At 45.4% G+C, this 18,693-nt stretch overlaps 2 protein-coding genes across 2 annotated transcripts; both read left to right on the plus strand.

Annotated features, from left to right (window-relative positions):
• The first annotated feature begins 4,293 nt into the window (after nt 1–4,293).
• Nucleotides 4,294–8,733, plus strand: FAM136A (family with sequence similarity 136 member A). Its single transcript, XM_032291823.1, has 3 exons — nt 4,294–4,457; nt 5,377–5,517; nt 8,376–8,733. Exons 1-3 carry the CDS (start codon nt 4,326–4,328, stop codon nt 8,562–8,564), a joined length of 462 nt encoding a protein of 153 aa, XP_032147714.1. The 5' UTR covers nt 4,294–4,325; the 3' UTR covers nt 8,565–8,733.
• Nucleotides 8,734–11,818: 3,085 nt separating this feature from the next.
• Nucleotides 11,819–18,348, plus strand: SNRPG (small nuclear ribonucleoprotein polypeptide G). The gene is made up of 3 exons (XM_032291824.1): nt 11,819–11,973; nt 16,585–16,607; nt 17,666–18,348. Exons 1-3 carry the CDS (start codon nt 11,942–11,944, stop codon nt 17,848–17,850), a joined length of 240 nt encoding a protein of 79 aa, XP_032147715.1. The 5' UTR covers nt 11,819–11,941; the 3' UTR covers nt 17,851–18,348.
• Nucleotides 18,349–18,693: the final 345 nt, after the last annotated feature.

Below are 18,693 nucleotides of genomic sequence, written 5' to 3' on the forward strand. Positions count from 1 at the left end.
TAAAAGTTTATCTGGAGGCTGGGTGTGGTGGCTCAGGCCTGTAATCCCAGCACTTTGGGAGGCTGAAGCAGGTGGATCACGAGGTCAGGAGTTCAAGGCCAGCCTGGCCAACATGGTGAAACCCCGTCTCTACTAAAAGTACAAAAATTAGCCAGGCATCGTGGTGGGCACCTGTTATCCCAGCTACTCAGGAGGCTGAGGCAGAGAATTGCTTGAACCCAGGAGGTGGAGGCTGCAGTGAGCTGAGATTACACCATTGCACTCCCAGCCATCTGGGCGACAGAGCAAGACTCCGTCTCAAAAAAAAAAAAAAAGAGAGAGAGAAAGAAAGAAAAGAAAAGTTTATCTGAAAGTCTTCAACCAAGATTGGCCATAGCTGGGTTTCTGGCTATCACCCACAGCTAACATGAGTGTTAGAAAAGGTAGCAGCAATTAGCAGCATTCACTTCCTCCCCTCATCCCGGACCTCCTGGCCCGCATTTATCTCACCCACATCCTGAACAGGAGCAAATAGGAAAGAGCCCTGGTCCATCTTGTGCCACTGTTTGTCTCTGGTAGAGAGGCTGGGAGTGCTTCTGCCACTGCTGGGTCTGAGTTCACTGGATGGCATGCAGGAGAGGTGGGAAAGGAATCAAGATGACAGAACTGACTACCCAGGATCCTGAAAGAGCTGTGACTTGTTTCCAGTGAGTCATCCCAGGCTTGAGCCAGATAGCGCTGAAACCTCATTTCCCACCCACAAAGCACCAGGGTACCTAACATGAGAGTCACTCTGCTTCCACCATAACTCCCATCTGGTTTCCACATCCAACTAACTGGAAGTCAGGAATCATTTTTGTTTTTCTTTTTTTTTTGAGGCAGAGTCTCACTCTTTCACCCAGGCTGGAGTACAGTGGCACCATCTTAACTCACTAAAACCTCCACCTCCTGAGTTCAAGTGATTCTCCCACCTCAGCTCCTGAGTAGCTGGGATTGCAGGTGTTTTGTCACCATGCCCAGCTAACGTCTTTATATTTTTAGTAGAGATGGGGGTTTCACCGTGGTGGCCAGGCTGCTCTCAAACTCCTGGCCTCAAGTGATCCACTTACCTGGCCTCCCGATGTGCTGGGATTATAGATGTGAGCCATCGCCCCAGCCAAGAATCATTTTTCATAAATACTAAAAGTACCATTCAATTTGTGTATACCAACTAACAAGGCTGCATTACTCAAGGATTTTTAAACTCATTTTAGCCTGATTAACTTGGCTCCTATAAGTAGGAGCTGTTGGAGAGGTTCTGCCTGGCCTTTTAAGAATAAAAGGGGAAAGTGAGTAGTTTCAGGTTGTGCTATAAAGAGGAAAGAAAGAATGAACTCTCTGTGGCATATGGGACATAAGTATAAACATTAAGTCAGTCACAATAGAGATTTCCTACTTTTTCTAGTCTGGAGTCAGCCTATCAGGATTGTAATTCTAGCTCCACCAGTTTATAAATGTGCGATCTCTGCCAAGTGGTTTCACCTCCCTAGGCCTCAGTTTTCTGCCCTGAGTGAAAGAAAAGAGGATAGCAAAGTGCCCACCTCATAGGATGCCTTGTTACGGAAAGTAAATGAGATGATCCTGTGGAAGGCACTTAAAACACCATCTGGCACATTATTTAATGGTTGGTGCCGGCCGGGTGTGGTGGCTCATGCCTATAATCCCAGCACTTTGGGAGGCCGAGGCAGGTGGATCACGAGGTCAAGAAATCGAGATTATCTTGGTTAACATAGTGAAACCCCGTCTCTACTAAAAATACAAAAATTAGCTGGGCATGGTGGCGCATGCCTGTAGTCCCAGCTACTCGGGAGGCTGAGGCAGGAGAATTGCTTGAACCCAGGAGGCGGAGGTTGCGGTGAGCCGAGATCATGTCACTGCACTCCAGCCTGGGTAACGAGAGCAAAACTCCATCTCAAAAAAAAAAAAAAAAAAAAGATGGCACCACCCTGATTCCAGCTGCTGCCAGAAGCCACTTGTAGTCGAGCTTGAAGTGGAGGCTGTCTCAAGACTCTGAACTGTGATTTAGGGGGAGATACTCACACTTGCACTAGAGAGGGCCTGGCGCTGGAAGAACACAGCTTGCTTGCTTGCCTGACTTCCTGCTTCCTTCCTTCCTTCCTTCTTCCTTCCTTCCTTCCTTTCTTTCTTTTTTTGAGATGGAGTCTTGCTCTGTTGCCCAGGCTGGAGTGCAGTGGCGCAATCTCAGCTCACGGCAACCTCTGCCTCCCAGGTTCGAGCAATTCTTCTATCTCAGCCTCCTGAGTAGCTGGAATTACAAGCACCTGCCACCATGCCCAGCAAATTTTTGTATTTTAAGTTAACATGGGATTTCTCCATGTTGGCCAGGCTCTTCTTAAACTCCTGTCCTCAGGTGATCCTCCTGCCTGAGCCTTACAAAGTGCTAGGATTACAGGTGTGAGCCACCGCGCCCGGTCAGAACACCACTTTCTTCAAAGAACCTTGGGTTGAATCAAACTCCCTGCTGCCCTCAAACTAGAGTTCTCCTGCCATCTAGTGCCCAATGGCAGAAAATGCCTAAATTCCAACCACGGGGCCCCATTCCTTTGTTCCAACCCCACCCCCACCTTGCGCTCGGGTCCCAGACATGGCTTTCTCTACAGCCCCATATGCCAAGCACCCACTCATCTCAATTCAATTCAAAGCCTCAATTCAAGCCTTAACTCCTCTAAGAAAGCTTTCCTGAGGAACCCGGATGGCTCACCCGCTTCTTGTCAGCCAGGACCATCTCCTCCAGCACACCTCTTTCAACACTGCCATGTATCTGTACCCTTATCCTTCTCCACCGAGTGTGTGTTTCCCTTCTCCACTGACGCTCCCCTCTGGACCCGCACTCCTAGCTTCTGTATTCGATAAATGAATGCACAGGACAGTACAGTTATGGGTGGGACATTCCAAATAAAACTGCTCCATGAATTCAGAAACAGTTTCACGTTGCTGGCATATAAGTGCTTCATTGATAACTGAATATCTGTAGCCTCCACTTTGTCTCTGAGGTTTATTTTTTATTAGAAATAAATGCATAGGCAGGGTGGGGTGGCTCATGCCTGTGATCCCAGCGCTCTGGGAGGCTGAGGCTGGTGGATCACCTGAGGTCGGGAGTTTGAGAACAGCCTGACCAACATGGAGAAACTGAAAATACAAAATTAGCCGGTCGTGGTGGCGCATGCCTGTAATCCCAGCTACTTGAGAGGTTGAGGCAGGAGAATCACTTGAACCCGGGAGCCACAGGTTGCGGTGAGCCAAGATCAGGCCATTGCACTCCAGCCTAGGCAACAAGAGCGAAACTCTGTCTCAAAAAAAAAAAAAAAGAAATGCATAAACAAACATCTACACTGTGATCCAACAATTTCATTTCTAGATATTTACCCAAAAGAAAATAAAATCTGTACTCGGGGGGTGGTACATACCTGTAATCCCTTTGATAGGCAGAGGTAGGAGGAAAGCTTGCAACATCTACCTGTACCGTTCAAGCAATTCTCCTGCCCCTGCCTCCTAAGTAGCTGGGACTGCAGGCATGTGCCACGATGCCCGGTTAATTTTTGTATTTTTAGTAGAGCCAGGGTTTCGTCATGTTGGCCAGGCTGGTCTCGAACTCCTGAGCCCAGGTGATCCACCTGCCTTCGCCTCCCAAAATTCTGGGATTACAGGCGTGAGCCGCCATGCTGGCCGACAGGGTTTGTTAAAACTCATCAAGCTGCACGCCTAAAATCTGGGCATTTATCTGTATGGTTTTTTTTTGTTTTTTTTTTGTTTTTTTTTTTTTTTGACAGAGTGTCATTCTGTTGCCCAGGCTGGAGTAAAGTGGCACAATCTCGGCTCATTGCAACCTCTGCCTCCCTCCCGGGTTCAAGCGATTGTCCTGCCGCAGCCTCCTGTAGCTGTGATTACAGGCGCGCGCCGGCACGCCGCCCGGCTAATTTTTGTATTTTTAGTAGAGACGGGGTTTCACCATGTTAGTCAGGCTGGTGTCGAACTCCTGACCTAGTGATCCGCCCACCTCGGCCTCCCAAAGTGCTGGGATTACAGGCGTGAGCCGCTGCCCCCGGCCTGTAAATTACATTAAATATTTTTAAGGAATGAAAGGGGAGGGATCAAGGGAGGCGAGGAGGAAAGACAGGCTGCAGCCGCAAGAGGTGTTCCCGCGATCGCTTCCCAGGGGGGGAGGAGGGCGGTGGGCTCGAGGACGCCGGCGTACAGTGGCTCCGCTCGGCCGCCAGGGGGCGGTGTGGGCCCGGGAAGGGCGGGCGGCGAAGGGGGGTGAGGAGGCGGGCCCGTGAGCCGATTCCATGTGGGCGCCGGCGCGGCGCGGCGCGGGGCAGCGCGGGGTCGCCATGGCGGAGCTGCAGCAGCTGCGGGTGCAGGAGGCGGTGGACTCCATGGTGAAGAGTCTGGAGAAAGAGAACATCCGGAAGATGCAGGTAGCTGAGCAGGGGCCGAGCCGGGACCCCCTTCTCAGCGGGTGGGTTCCGTGCCCCTCCCTCAGCCACCACGCGACGCCTGGCGCCGCAACCCGCGTCCCTGCACACAGGGCGTGCGCGGTCCTGGGCTCGCCGCGGCGGCCTCTGACAGGACTACGGAAGCTTTGGCGGATCGGATGAAATCTGTGCGCCCTCGCCATGCGCGAGGCGGTTTTCCGCCCCTTCCGGCCCCAGGCAGGCGCGTCCCCGGCGGCAGGTGGGAAGCCCCTAGTGGCAGGCGCTCGCCCCGCCACCTTCCCCTCTTGCGCCGCCCCTTCCGCAGGTGAGCCGCCCGAGGCCCAGCAGCGGCGCGGCCAAGGTGAAAGACCAGAAAGGCGAGGGCTCCCGGCCTCCCCAATGGCCAGATCATGTCCGCTTCACAGTGTAGAAACAGCACAGGTTTCCACACTGTTGTGCTCTGAGCCCCGCAGTGCCTCTGTGCGTGTGGGTCCCGCTTCCCTCACAGAGTGTAGTGCCCCTTGGGTCATTGATTAGTGGATCGGCTGTCCTCTGGTGGAATGTGGATTACTAGGTTGCTGACCTCTGAACCCTGTGCAAGAGGCACCTGGTTTTCAGAACTTGGCTTCATCCACCCCACCCTCACCCATCCTGACGAACCCCTGTTCGCCTGACCATCGGTGCAACAGGTGCCAATGAGCTAGCAGCAAGGAGACCATGAAACACTACACTAGACATTGAGGATAATTTTCCCCAGTGGTGGTTTTAAGGTCCTGCAGTCTATTCTCAGGGAAGGTAAAAGCAGAAGATGGAGAGGGAGGTGCAAATATACACATGGCCTTCTAACTTCTGTAGTGCTCCATAGTCATTTCTGTCCCCAAGAGGCTCTCCTGTCTCACCTCACCCTGCCCTTTCTCCCCAGGGTCTCATGTTCCGGTGCAGCGCCAGCTGTTGTGAGGACAGCCAGGCCTCCATGCAGCAGGTGCACCAGTGCATCGAGCGCTGTCATGCGCCTCTGGCTCAAGCCCAGGCTTTAATCACCAGTGAGTTGGAGAAGTTCCAGGTGAGAAATATCCTAGACAGAGCACTCTAGTCCTTGATCTAGACTTTTGCAGGTGATGACAAGCATTTGTTCAAAACTCTTGGCTTTAGTGTCTTGGTTCTGTTAACAGTGGTGATGGTGATGGCCAATCAGTTTTCACAGGGTTTGAAATTTTGGGAAAAGTCTTGGCAGTCAAGTGCCTTAAGATGAACTATGTTTTCCTATAGAAATGATGTGGTCAGGCACAGTGGCTCACGCCTGTATCCCAGCACTTTGGGAGGCCGACACAGGTGGATAACGAGGTCAGGAGATCGAGACCATCCTGGTTAACACTGTGAAACCCTGTCTCCACTAAAAACACAAAGCATTAGCCGGACATGGTGGCATGCACTTGTAGTCCCAGCTACTCAGGAGGCTGAGGCAGGAGAATCCCTTCAACCCAGGAGGCAGAGGTTGCAGTGAGCTGAGATCATGCCACTGCACTCCAGCCTGGGCAACAGAATGAGACTCTGTCTGAAGAAAAAAAAAGAAATGATATCAAAAGGAGTTACCAGGGGAGTTCATGACCAACAGCCCAAAGGCAGTTTGTTGGAGACAGGGAGTTTGTTTCTTTTCCCATAACTACCAAATACAGTATGTATACTGTGAAGTATAAAGTTTCCTAAAACATATATTATTTTATTTTTACAACAGCAGAATCTCTAGGAAAGTAGGATATCCTTGAAAAGGTACAGATTAGAGAAACACCCTTCCACCATTTTGTGGCCTTATAAACTCACCCAGGACTGCCCCTACTTGCTATACCCAGTTGGCAGCTTCTCTGTCAGTAAGGAGCAGCCATTTATGTGAATCATTATCACTGTTGACTCACAGATTCCTGGCTCACAAGCCCCTCTGAGGTTAATAAAAGAGCTCCCTCTTTCCTTCTCTGGAGCAAAGAGTATCTACAACTTCATTTTACTCCCATCTTCTAAGTATATGTTTCTGGAACCTGGGGCAAGCAAGCCCACTTCCCTTTTTTTTTTTTTTTTTTTTAAGATGGGGTTTCACCATGTTGGTCAGGCTGGTCTTGAACTCCCGACCTCAGGTGATCCGCCCATCTTGGCCTCCAAAGTGCTTGGATTGCTGGCTTGAGCCACCACGCCCAGCCTCAAGCCCACTTCCAAACCAGCCTTTCATAGCCTGAGGTTCCATCCACATGGAAAAATTATACCTAATGTGATACATCTTTACTTTCTTCCATTCAAAACTCTTCAAAGTTCTGCCATTATGGAGAAATAACTTCTCCAAGATCATGGAACCGCAAAGGGTTTCTTTGTGTTCTTTTTGACAGCTAATTTTATAGATAGAGTCTTTGATAATTTGATTCTTGGACTGCTCTATAACCCTCTCCATGATCTTTTTAGTGGACTTTCTTCACTGGCCAGAACTGCTCCTGCCACTCATCTCCATGGGGCCGAATCCGGGGGTCATTTCTGAGTCTTCATCTTACTCTGTCTACATCATTGACACAGTGGATCCCTCGCCTTAAAGCACTTTATTCAGTTGGTCACCAAGACATGTCACCCTCCTGGCATCCTGTTGGCCACCCTTTCTTGGCCTCCTTTGCTGTCTCTTCCCCTCTCCAGCCTCTAAGCATCAGATTGCCCAGAGCTGTCTGGTTCTTTTCTCCTTTCTGACTACTTCTCTAGTCTCTAGCCTCATAGCTATAAATATAATCTGTATGCTGACAGCTCCTGCCTTTATTTATGAATGAGAAGGAGTCTCGCTTTGTAGCCCAGGCTGGAGTGTAGTGGCACAATCTCAGCTCACTGCAACCTCTGCCTCCCAGGTCCCAGTTCATGCAATTCTCCTGCCTCAGCCTCCTAAGTAGCTGGGATTACAGGCGCCCACCTCCACGCACAGTTAATTTTTGTATTTTTAGTAGAGACGGGGTTTCACCATGTTGGCCAGGCTGATCTTGAACTCCTGACCTCGTGATCCACCCACCTCGGCCTCCTAAAGTGCTGGGATCACAGGCGTGAGCCACTGTGCCTAGCCAGCTCCTGCATTTGTATCTGTATAGCAGACCTTACTCATAAACTCCAGATTCATATACCCAACTAATTCCTCAACATCTCCATTTACTTTGTCTCTTTCCTCTCACTGGAATGTAAGTTCTGTAAGGGTAAGAACTTTGTTTTACCCATTGCTATATTCCCTAACATTTTTTAAAAAGTGCCTGGCACATAGTATACGCTCAATAATATTTGTTGAATTGAACGTTTTCCCGTAGAAAGAACAGACTTTAAAGAATCAAGATGTTTGTAAGTCTTACAGTAACCTCTAGGGACCTCCCACTTCCTGGAAGAACTTTCTGTATAATTTATTCTGTCATTCACCTGCTTTCTAGTAACAGTTTGGGCCCTCCTGGTGCCACTTTTCGTTTGAGTCAAGACAGTCTTGGCAGGCCAAACACAGTGGCTCACGCCTATAATCCCAACACTTTGGGAGGCTGAGGAGGGAGGATCACTTGAGCCTAGGAGTTTGGGACCAACCTGGGCCACATAGGGAGATCTTTTTAAGAAAATATTAGCCAGGAGTGGTGGCATGTGCCTGTGGTCCTAGCTACTTGAGAGCTGAGGTGGGAAGATAGCTTGAGCCTGGGACGTTGAGTCTGCAGTAAACCATAATTGTGCCACTGTAGCACAGCACTGCAGCCTGGGCAACAGAGTGAGATGCTGTCTCAAAAAAAAAAAAAAATCTTGGCCAATCACACTACAGTGTGCCTTTAATTGATCAAGATAATATATATCAAGCCTGTAATGAGCACGTAATGAGCACACAGTAAATGGAGGCCTTATTCTCAGCTTTCTCTACCTTCTTCCTTCTTGCCGCAGGACCGCCTGGCTCGGTGCACCATGCATTGCAATGACAAAGCCAAAGATTCAATAGATGCTGGGAGTAAGGAGCTTCAGGTGAAGCAGCAGCTGGACGGTTGTGTGACCAAGTGTGTGGATGACCACATGCACCTTATCCCAACTATGACCAAGAAGATGAAGGAGGCTCTCTTATCCATGGGGAAATAAAAGTCTTTGCCAATGCCCATCGGGGCTGAGGGCAAGAATATATTTTTTATAAGGAATTGGGAATTTTAGTCTTTTAAGCAAAGTTTATGAATGAAGAAATTAAGGATGGCTGCAAGTGTAAGGCATATGTCAGTTGCCTCTGGACACTGCTTCTTTTATGTTTCAGTCCTAAAAAATGAAATGGAAAAAAGTGGTGCTAAATTGGGTCAAAGACATTACAGGAGAATTTTGGAGCTTGTATTTCCTGTGGCCAGTGCCTGTCCTGGCAGGAAGGATCTTCCCTGTAACAAGCCAGAGCCCTCCAAGGTACCAGACTCTTCTTACTACACAGGTACCAACAGCCTGGCAGGTTAGAGTTGCAGTTTGAGGAGAGATATTTTCTCTTTGTTGCCAACATCCTGTTTACCAGAAGTGTCACCACGCCATTTTCCATAAACTGTGAAACAAAATCCATGAGGTCACTAACTTAGAAGGGAAAAAGTTTTCTGAGTCTTTGTGTTCTTGGTTTTGTGTTATTTATACAAGGGCATTCAAGTTGATTTTAAGATGTGGAATTAGGAGGGAGACTAGTTTGGATAAGAATTTTGAAAGGTTCCTTGTGGATCCCCATTTCTGGTCATCAAGATGTGGATGTACATTTCTTAAAATTATTACATGCTGCATCTTTCAGCCTGGGGACCATGCAAAAACATGAGAGGTGATGACACACTAATTATGAGAAGCATAATTACTCGCTGATGGGCCCTGAGACTGTAGCAAAATGACAATGACAGGAAAATTTTTTTTTTTTTTTTTTTGAGACGGAGTTTCACTCTTGTTACCCAGGCTGGAGTGCAATGGCACGATCTCGGCTCACCGCAAAGTCTGCCTCTCGGATTCAAGCGAATCTCCTGCCTCAGCCTCCCGAGTAGCTGGGATTACAGGCGTGCGCCACCACGCCTGGCTAATTTTGTATTTCTAGTAGAGACAGGGTTTCTCCATGTTGGTCACGCTGGTCTCGAACTCCCAACCTCAGGTGATCCACCCGCCTTGGCCTCCCAAAGTGCTGGGATTATAGGCGTGAGCCACTGCCCCCAGCATGACAGGACAATCTTGCAGGAACACTTTCCCCTTGAAGAGAAAGGGATTTTGATTGTGATCTATACTAGTATCTAGGAATACTACAGGAATGAAAGAGGACCAGTTGGCTACTTGATTATAACAGAGTTATAAAGTACTGGATTTGGAAAAGCCTGGTTTTTACAGAACAGATGGAACGAAAACCTAAACCTGGCATTGCCTACTTAGCCCCCTGAATTAACAGAGCCCAATTGAGACAAACCCCTGGCAACAGGAAATCGAGGGAGAAAAAGTAACCAGCTTGGGCTAGGATGAGCTGACTCCCTTAGAGCAAAAGAGAGGCAGCCCCCATTACCAAATACCACTTTTGCCTCGGGCTTTTGCAACTTGCAGCGTTCCTGCCCCAGCATGACACCTTATTGTTTTGGTAGCAACCTCACTGTATTTTCACCAACTTATTACTTGAAATGATAATGTAGCCTGTCCACTTGCTGTTTCCAGGCTGTGATATATTTTCCTAGTGGTTTGATTTTTAAAATAAATAAGGTTTAATTTTCTCCCCACTATTGTGTTTTATTTCCTTATATCTGGGTAGTGAATATGTTAACTTTCTCAGTATGCTTCTTTTAACCGGTTAAATGAGTTTAGCATGTTCAAAAGAGTGGAAATCAGTTATTTGTTATGGTTCAGATGCAGAACTTGTTCATTGTAAATGTGAAAAACTTTGAGAGCAGGCTAGGTTATTGTGACTTGAAGTTCATTAATGTAGAAAAGAAACTATGAGGCTAAAAAGAGAAATTCATTATGTCAGGTCTCTCGCTTCAACTAAACACTAATAGCAAGTGGTAGGAAAGGTACAAAGCTATGACCCTGCTAGAAACAATCAAGTGTCTAGGATTTTGAGTACTAAGAGAGTGCAAAATATATGATGAGTTTAAGTCTTTACTATCATTGGTATTTAAATAGAGCCATTCCAGAATATCAGGAATGAACTGAATTTTTGAGAACCATCCCCTATTTAAAATCAACAAGGCATTCTATTTTGGTTTAGTCTTTTATGATATGTGGATTCTCCTACTTTAGGATAATGTATCAACTGGGAACAAGTCAGAGACCACTTTTTACACATCTTGACATGAAAAAGAAATACCTTATATTAGAGAATGTTTGTATGCTGCACTTCACAATTTTATATACAGAAGCAACAGCACATCAGCGAGTTTGGAGGCAGTGTTTGAAAAATTGCAGGACTGCCAGGCATGCTGGCTCACGCCTGTAATACCAACACTTTGGGAGCCAGGGTCAGGAGGATCACTTAAGGCCAGGAATTGGAGGACAGCCTGGGCAACAAAGCAAGACCTCGTTTCTACACCCATACACACACACAAATATATATTTATATATGTATGTATGTATATATTAGCTGGGCACAGTGGCATGTGCCTGTAGTCTCAACAGCTCAGGAGGCTGAGGTGGGAGGATCACTTGAGGCCAGGAGTTCGAGGTTACAGTAAGCCATGATCACACCATCCATTCCAGCCTGGGTGACCTCACCTCGAAAAAAAAAAAAAATTATTTGCAAGATCGCCAGTCGGAAACAGGTTGAAATTCTTAGAGACAGGCCTAATCACCTTACCATCCAGTGGTGCAGAGGCCACTAATTTACATTTTACCGGAACCCTAGGCTTGATCTGACAGTATGCTATAAGGATACCTGCCAAAGAAATACAGGGGTCCATTCCTCTACGGCTCGTTATCATTCGGTATATATGAAGAAAATAAGCGATACGATCCACAGACATGCGGGATTGGCCGGGTTTGCCCCGAAGCTAGAGACGGGACCTTTATCCCAATTTTATTTTTTAAATAGAGAAGGTTGGGGGCGTGTCTCACTATGTTGCTCAGGCTGGTCTCGAACTCCTGGGCTCAAGCGAGCCTCCCAAAGTTCTGGAATTTACGGCACCCGGAGGGTTTTTTTTTGTTGTTGTTTGTTTTGGTTTGGTTTGGTTTTTTTTGCGGGGGGAGTGGTTTCCATAGGCAGAGTACTCGTTTTCTGAATTTTGCACAAAGAAAACGGAATTTAGCAAGATGCCTAGAGAACGCACCCCTCCGTCCGGGCCAATCGCTGACAGCGCAATCGGAAGCTCAACGGTGTCCGAGACTCTCGGGTATCGCGAGGTGAAGTGTAAAAACTGCCGACAATCGATTGGCTAACGAGGTCGGTGACGCTCGACGCAAGACGCCGGGCCTACTGCGGGAGCGTAGAGTAGGCCGTGCATTCCGTTCCAAGGCCTCTGTGTGCCTGCGGAGTAGCCATCATGAGCAAAGCTCACCCTCCCGAGTTGAAAAAGTAAGTATGTATGAGAACCAAACCGAAACGGTCGCTTCTGTGAGTCCCCCGAGTCCCTTTGTTCCCTCCCCATTCGCCGAATGGCTTGAGCCACCACCTCATTTCTTCTTCGGGTCCGAGGTCGCCGGGATCTCGGCCAGGCTCCCGCGCTTGGGACGTGAAGCCCGCGCAGAGCTAGCGCGTCGGCGTGGTTACCGCCGGCAGCCACTGCACCTCCTTCCGGCCGACCCGCCTCCCGGTGCTGTGGTCGGGTCCCTGGTCACCCCGCGCTCTCCGTCCCTCGTTCCTTGAAGATCTTGAATGCCACCTTTTGTTGAACATCTCGAATAGCATCATGTTCTAGATAGATGGCTAGAGGGGGTAATTCTGTAGAGGAACCTAAGAGGGACTGGAATGGAAGTGTTTTTAAAGACTCCGTGAGGCATCAGACTCCAAAAGCCACTTTAACTTTAGAGAATGTGTTTGTAGCTATTTCTTTGAGCTTTTACTTAGAAACCTCATTCCTTTTTCTTGCCTTTTACGTTAAGTTTGAATGTCGTGTGTTATCTTGCTGTGATGTTAAAACTATGTAAGAATATTCATTTTTTTTTATAACATTAACTTTTTTCTAATCAGAGAAGGCTAGTGTTTTGAAGTTTTTTTCTACACACCCAGTAAAATCAAACAACTTTAGGTAGGAGAGCCTTACTTCAGGTAGGACTCAATGTAAAGCTTTAAACTCTTCAAATACTTCTTGACTGGACTTAACATGTTCTGCGTTTCCTGAGTACGTTTCTGTTTTGTTTATACTCCTTGATGCTGGAATTCCACATGTAGCTGAATTGCGCCAAGGGTGCAGAATTGTTACAGGGATCAGTTTTCTCTGGCATAGCGTGCGGCTGGCTTTGTGTATAGTTCCTTTATTACCAGGCCCACAGAAGTTAGACATAAGGAAAAATTCCTATTTGATAATTTTGCGGCCGGGCGCAGTGGTTCACGCCTGTAATCCCAGCACTTTGAGAGACCGAGGGGGGTGGATCACCTGAGGTCAGGAGTTTGAGACCAGCCTGGCCAACGTCGTGAAACCCCGTCTCTACTAAAAATACAAAAAATTAGCCAGGTGTGACGGATGGGGCCTGTAATCCCAACTACTTAGGAAGCTGAGGCAGGAGAATTGCTAGAATCCGAGAGGCGGAGGTTGCAGTTGCAGTGAGCCGAGATTGTGCCATTGCACACCAGCCTGGACAACAAGAGCAACTCTTTTTCAAAAAATAATAATAATATTTTTGCTTTTAAAGGTGCATTTGTATCAAAGCCATCTTTGTGTGAAAACTCCTTGCGTTTAAATTTTAGTTAGGTCTGTTAAGGAATTAATTATTAAAGCATAAGCCCAACATAAGAAAAATCGAACTTACTTAGAAATTATTGTTGTGAAAATGTTTATCTGAAAATTAATTCTATTTTGGTGAGGTGGTAACGTAGTATCCTCTGGATTCATCAGAGTGCTGAAAATTTTTTTTTTTAAACAAAAGTACCATTCTCTACTTGTAATCTAAGATTTTCTTTCTGATTGATAACATAGTTTTTGAAAATTTCAGAGAAGGAAGCTAGTGTTAATACCTTTCTCTTCTCATCCATAGGTTTCATGAATTGTGCAGTCCCGTCAAATCTGCTGCCAAAATGACTTTTCTTCCTCTACTTTCTCAAAGACAGCAGCAGCATCTTTTACACCTTTATGCCATCCTCCTGGCTTAGTGGTTCTTTTTTTTTTGTTTGTTTGTTTTGTTTTGTTTTGTTTTGAGTCGGAGTTTCGCTCTTGTTGCCCAGGCTGGAGTGCAATGGCGCAATCTCGGCTCACCGCAACCTCCGCTGGGTTCAGGCAATTCTCCTGCCTCAGCCTCCTGAGTAGCTGGGATTACAGGCACGCGCCACCATGCCCAGCTAATTTTTTGTAGTTTTAGTAGAGACGGGGTTTCACCATGTTGACCAGGATGGTCTCGATCTCTTGACCTCGTGATCCACCCGCCTCGGCCTCCCAAAGTGCTGGGATTACAGGAGTGAGCCACCGCGCCCGGCTCAGTGGTTCTTTTTTTGTTTGGTTGGTTGGTTTGGTTTTGGTGTTTGGTGTTTTTTTTTTTTGTTTTTTAGGTGGGGGGATGGAGTCTTGCTGTGTCACCCAGGCTGGAGTACAGTGGCATGATCTCAGTTCACTGCAGTCTCCGCCTCCTAGGATCAATCGATTCTCCTGCCTCAGCCTCCGGAATAGCTGGGATTACAGGCGCCTGCCACCACACCCGGCTAATTTTTGTATTTGTAGTAGAGATGGGATTTCACCATGTTGGTCAGGCTGGTCTTGAACTCCTGACCTTGTGATACCCCCACCTCGGCCTTCCAAAGTGCTGGGGTTACAGGCGTGAGCCATTGCTCCTGGCCACTCTGGTTCTTAAATGAGGGAGTAGGGAATCTGGTGCTACTGACTTCTAGTGAGTAGACACAGGGATGCTGCTAAACTTCCCACCACTTATTGGACTGCCCCCAACAATTCAAAATTATCTAGTCCCAAAAGTCAGTAGTGCAGAAGTTGAGATACCCTGGCTTAACTGAATTCTTCCCTGCCACTTTTTGAAATTTGCTGCCACAGTAGTCTTCCCAGTAACTGCTTTAATAATTTATCACAAAGGCCGGGCGCGGTGGCTCAAGCCTGTAATCCCAGCACTTTGGGAGGCCGAGGCGGGTGGATCACGAGGTCAAGAGATCGAGACCATCCTGGTCAACATGGTGAAACCCCATCTCTACTAAAAATACAAAAAATTAGCTGGGCATGGTGGCGCGTGCCTGTAATCTCAGCTACTCAGGAGGCTGAGGCAGGAGAATTGCCTGAACCCAGGAGGCGGAGGTTGTGGTGAGCCGAGATCGCGCCATTGCACTCCAGCCTGGGTAACAAGAGCGAGACTCCGTCTCAAAAAAAAAAAATAAATAAATAAAAAATAATAATAATAATTTATCACAATATGCAAAATCAAGTCTATATTTAACCCACCCAACATTCAAACGCCAAACCTTACAGCCACAAATAAGTGTTCTGTTCTCCAGTCAATCTCAACAATTTGTATTTGCTCACACTTCCTGTGTGACTTTGAACAATTTACTTAACCTTTCCATACCTAGTTCTCCATCTGTAAAATGGTGGTAATACTAGACCATAATTGCAAAGTCCTTGTAAAGATTGAATAAGATCTTGGGTGTTATATTTGCTATGCTTTTATATATCTTATTGAAATATAGTCTTGTTCATCATACTTCATAAATACATTTTTACTTGTAAATGTCTACTCCCTCCTTCAGCCATGCTCCCTGTTTTATATTTGAATTCTTCCATGATTATTCTGTAAATTAAAATTGAGTAAGTGCCCACTTCACAGCCCATATGCTAAAATTTTTCCCATTTTTTTATATTTTAAAGTTTGAATGAAATTTTTAAAACCGAATGAAATTTCATGTTTTCTGGCCTATAAATGGAAGAGGTTAAAAACTGATTTGACTGCATGGCTTAGTAGTCTCATATTCCACTAAAATTGAATTTTCCTTAATTCATATTGTTTGAAGTTTCAAAATATGCATTTGTTGTACTAAAATATACTTAAATGTTGAGGACTGCCCTGAACATTTATGCTTGATGCTTTCATGTTAAATAAAAGAACACTCCTTTTTATCTCGAATATAAAATACCTATTGAATTGGCTATGGTTTGTTTACTGTTTGCTGTCTTTACAACTTAGTTTTGGAAATAACCAAATGTAAACAAGTCTTTGTTTTTCTGTTATGACTGTAAAACCCAATTATTGAAAATTAGGTTAATGAGACCAGATGAGGTAGCTTATGCCTGTGTAATCTCAGCAGCACTTTGGGAGACTGAGGGGAAGCATATTTTTTGAGGCCAGGAATTCAAGACCAGCCTGATCAACATAATGAGACACTATCTCTTTTAAAAAAAGAAAAGAAAGAAAGAAGTAAAAAAACTTAGGTCAATGAAACAACATAGTATTGAACAATAAGAATGTTTTTGTAATTCACATTAGTATAAAGACTCCACTTAATGTAGATTAACACAGTCTAAATATGTTTCATCTTTATTGTCTTTCCCCTTCCCAAATTACTTTGCTTTGTAGAATGTCTAATTTAGGTAACTTTTTTTTTTTTTTTACCCTGAAACGGGGTTTTGCTCTATTGCCCAGCTGGAATTCAGTGGCTCACTGCAGCCTCAACGTCACAGGTTCCAGTGATCCTCCGACCTCAGCCTCCCACATAGCTGGAACCATAGGCACATGCCACCACTCCCAGTTAATTTTTGTATTTTTGATAGAGGTGGGGTTTCACCATGTTGCTCAGGCTGGTCTCAACTCCTGAGCTCAAGCAGTTCACCCACCTCAGCCCCCTAAAGTGCTGGGATTACAGGCATGAGCTACCTTGCCCTATTCCCTCACTTTTCACAGTAGTACAGTATTTTTACTATTTTAGATGTCATTATTCCTGTTGTATAAATTTTTTATTTTAACTATACCTATTTATGAACTTGTTTATGCTTAAAATTTTTTAATTGGTTATATAATCTTTACCCTTTTGCTTTTTCAGATTTATGGACAAGAAGTTATCATGTAAGTTTGTTGTTTTGGGTTTTTTGCAACTTTATAAAAATTTAAAGCACACAGGACCTCTAATTCATATCGATTAATTAAGCAGATTACTTAATCCTAACTAAACAATTTTATTTACCTAATTTCTGATGTTTAATGAATTTAATAGCACTTCAGACTTTATATTACATAAGCCCTTCCTCACTTTGACAAAATTAACAGGATTTATCAACCTTTTTTCCTTTAAATAAGCTACAAAAGACTTAGATAAGGAAAAATTATTTTGTTTCTTGGGAATATGTAGGAATTTGTTCAGTTTAACTAAAAATCTGACCCACACAGTGCTTGGAGTATATGTAGGGGACAAAACCATGAGCATTAGAGGTAAGCAGGCTTTAGCTTGAATCTCACTTCTACCATACCGTAGCTGTATAACCGTGAATGCAGTTACTTAAAAACTTGGGCACTGTGCCTTACCTCTGTAATTGCAGCACTTTGGGAGGCCAGAGTGGTAGGATCCCTTGAGCTCGAAGAGTTCGAGACCAGCCAGGGCAACATAGAGAGCCTGCCACTCCCCCACCCTCTACGGCTATCTCTGAAAAAATAAAAAAATAAAAGCTGCTAGGCTCATGCCTGTAATCCCGGCGTTTTAGGAGGCCAAGGCGGGTGGATCACCCGAGGTCAGGAATTTGAGGCCAACCTGACCAAGCCCTGCCTCTACTAAAAAATACAAAAATTAGCCGGTCATGGTGGAATGTACCTTTAGTCCCAGCTACTTGGGAGGCTGAGACAGGAATTGCTTGAACCCAGGCGGCGGAGGTCACAGTGGGCCTAGATTGCACCACTGCAGCCTGGCAACAGAGTGACCCTCCATCTCAATAAATAAATAAATAAAAGCTCTAAAGTTTGATTCTATCCTATAAAGTAAGGATAATACTACTTTTTAGGATTCTTATAAATTAAAATGTGGAAGTAAATACAAAAATGTTTAATCCAGTGCTTGGCATACAGTAAGGATAGTGGGTCAAACATCTCAAATACTTGTATTTTGCTAAAACATCTTTTTCCCTTTTTAATAGTGAAATTAAATGGTGGCAGACATGTCCAAGGAATATTGCGGGGATTTGATCCCTTTATGAATCTTGTGATAGATGAATGTGTGGAGATGGCGACTAGCGGACAACAGAACAATATTGGAATGGTGGTAAGTAAAGATACAAGATTTCTCTTGGAGACTTCATTTTCCTTTTGGAATATGTATTAACTTTCCTAGTTAGTAACCCCCAGAAATGACGAATAACAGGCAAGATTAGATTTTCCATCTCCATTTTAGTTGAACATGTGGCAGTTATTCAGCTGTGGTAATATCCTGGTTACCTATAGGTAAGATCTCAACTATACAGAACCTAAGGTCCTAGGGCTTGAAATAGCTGTTGAAAATCCTTCTTGAGCTTTATTCTACAATAGAGCCTCATAGTTGGTCCTTCATTAGACCAATAGTTCTGAAACCTTAACATGTATATGAATCCCCAGGGAATCTTGTTAAAATGCACATTCTACTTCAGTAGGTATGGGTCGGAACTTAATTAAGGTTTTGCATTTCTACTGATGCCTAATGCAGATCTGCCAGTCCACAGATCACACTTTCTGATTTTATTTGTATACACAGTTAACCTGGATTTTCTGGTTTACCACACCCAAAATTTTAAAGTAGCCAAGGTAAGTTATAAGGGATAATCACAATGACATTCACATGAGAAAGGAAAAAACAAAACAGAAAAAAGGCAAATACTGAGCTCTCATAGGATTAAACATTCAACAGTCATTGGGCCGTAGTTTTAGTGATTGCTGAAAAAGGGTTTTTTTTTTTTTTTTTTTTGACAGAGTCTCGCTCTGTTGCCCAGGCTAGAGTGCAGTGGTACAATCTTGGCTCACTGCAACCTCTGCCTCCCAGGTTCAAGCGATTCTCCTGTCTCAGCCTCCTGAGTAGCTGGGACTACAGGAACGTGCCACCATGCCTGGCTAATTTTTTTGTATTTTTAGTAGAGACGGGGTTTCCCCATTTTGCCCAGGCTGGTCTTGAACTCCTAAGCTCAGGCAGTCTGTC

Source organism: Sapajus apella, unplaced genomic scaffold (assembly GCF_009761245.1).
Source record: "Sapajus apella isolate SASKATOON/1434 unplaced genomic scaffold, GSC_monkey_1.0 scaffold26, whole genome shotgun sequence".
NCBI lineage: Eukaryota > Metazoa > Chordata > Mammalia > Primates > Cebidae > Sapajus > Sapajus apella.

Coding starts and splice junctions, on each gene's coding strand:
- FAM136A (XM_032291823.1), top strand. CDS start 4,326: ATGTGGGCGCCGGCGCGGCGCGGCGCGGGGCAGCGCGGGGTCGCCATG. Junction 4,458..5,376: donor AGAACATCCGGAAGATGCAG/GTAGCTGAGCAG, acceptor CTTTCTCCCCAG/GGTCTCATGTTCCGGTGCAG. Junction 5,518..8,375: donor GTGAGTTGGAGAAGTTCCAG/GTGAGAAATATC, acceptor TTCTTGCCGCAG/GACCGCCTGGCTCGGTGCAC.
- SNRPG (XM_032291824.1), top strand. CDS start 11,942: ATGAGCAAAGCTCACCCTCCCGAGTTGAAAAA. Junction 11,974..16,584: donor CACCCTCCCGAGTTGAAAAA/GTAAGTATGTAT, acceptor TTGCTTTTTCAG/ATTTATGGACAAGAAGTTAT. Junction 16,608..17,665: donor TATGGACAAGAAGTTATCAT/GTAAGTTTGTTG, acceptor CCTTTTTAATAG/TGAAATTAAATGGTGGCAGA.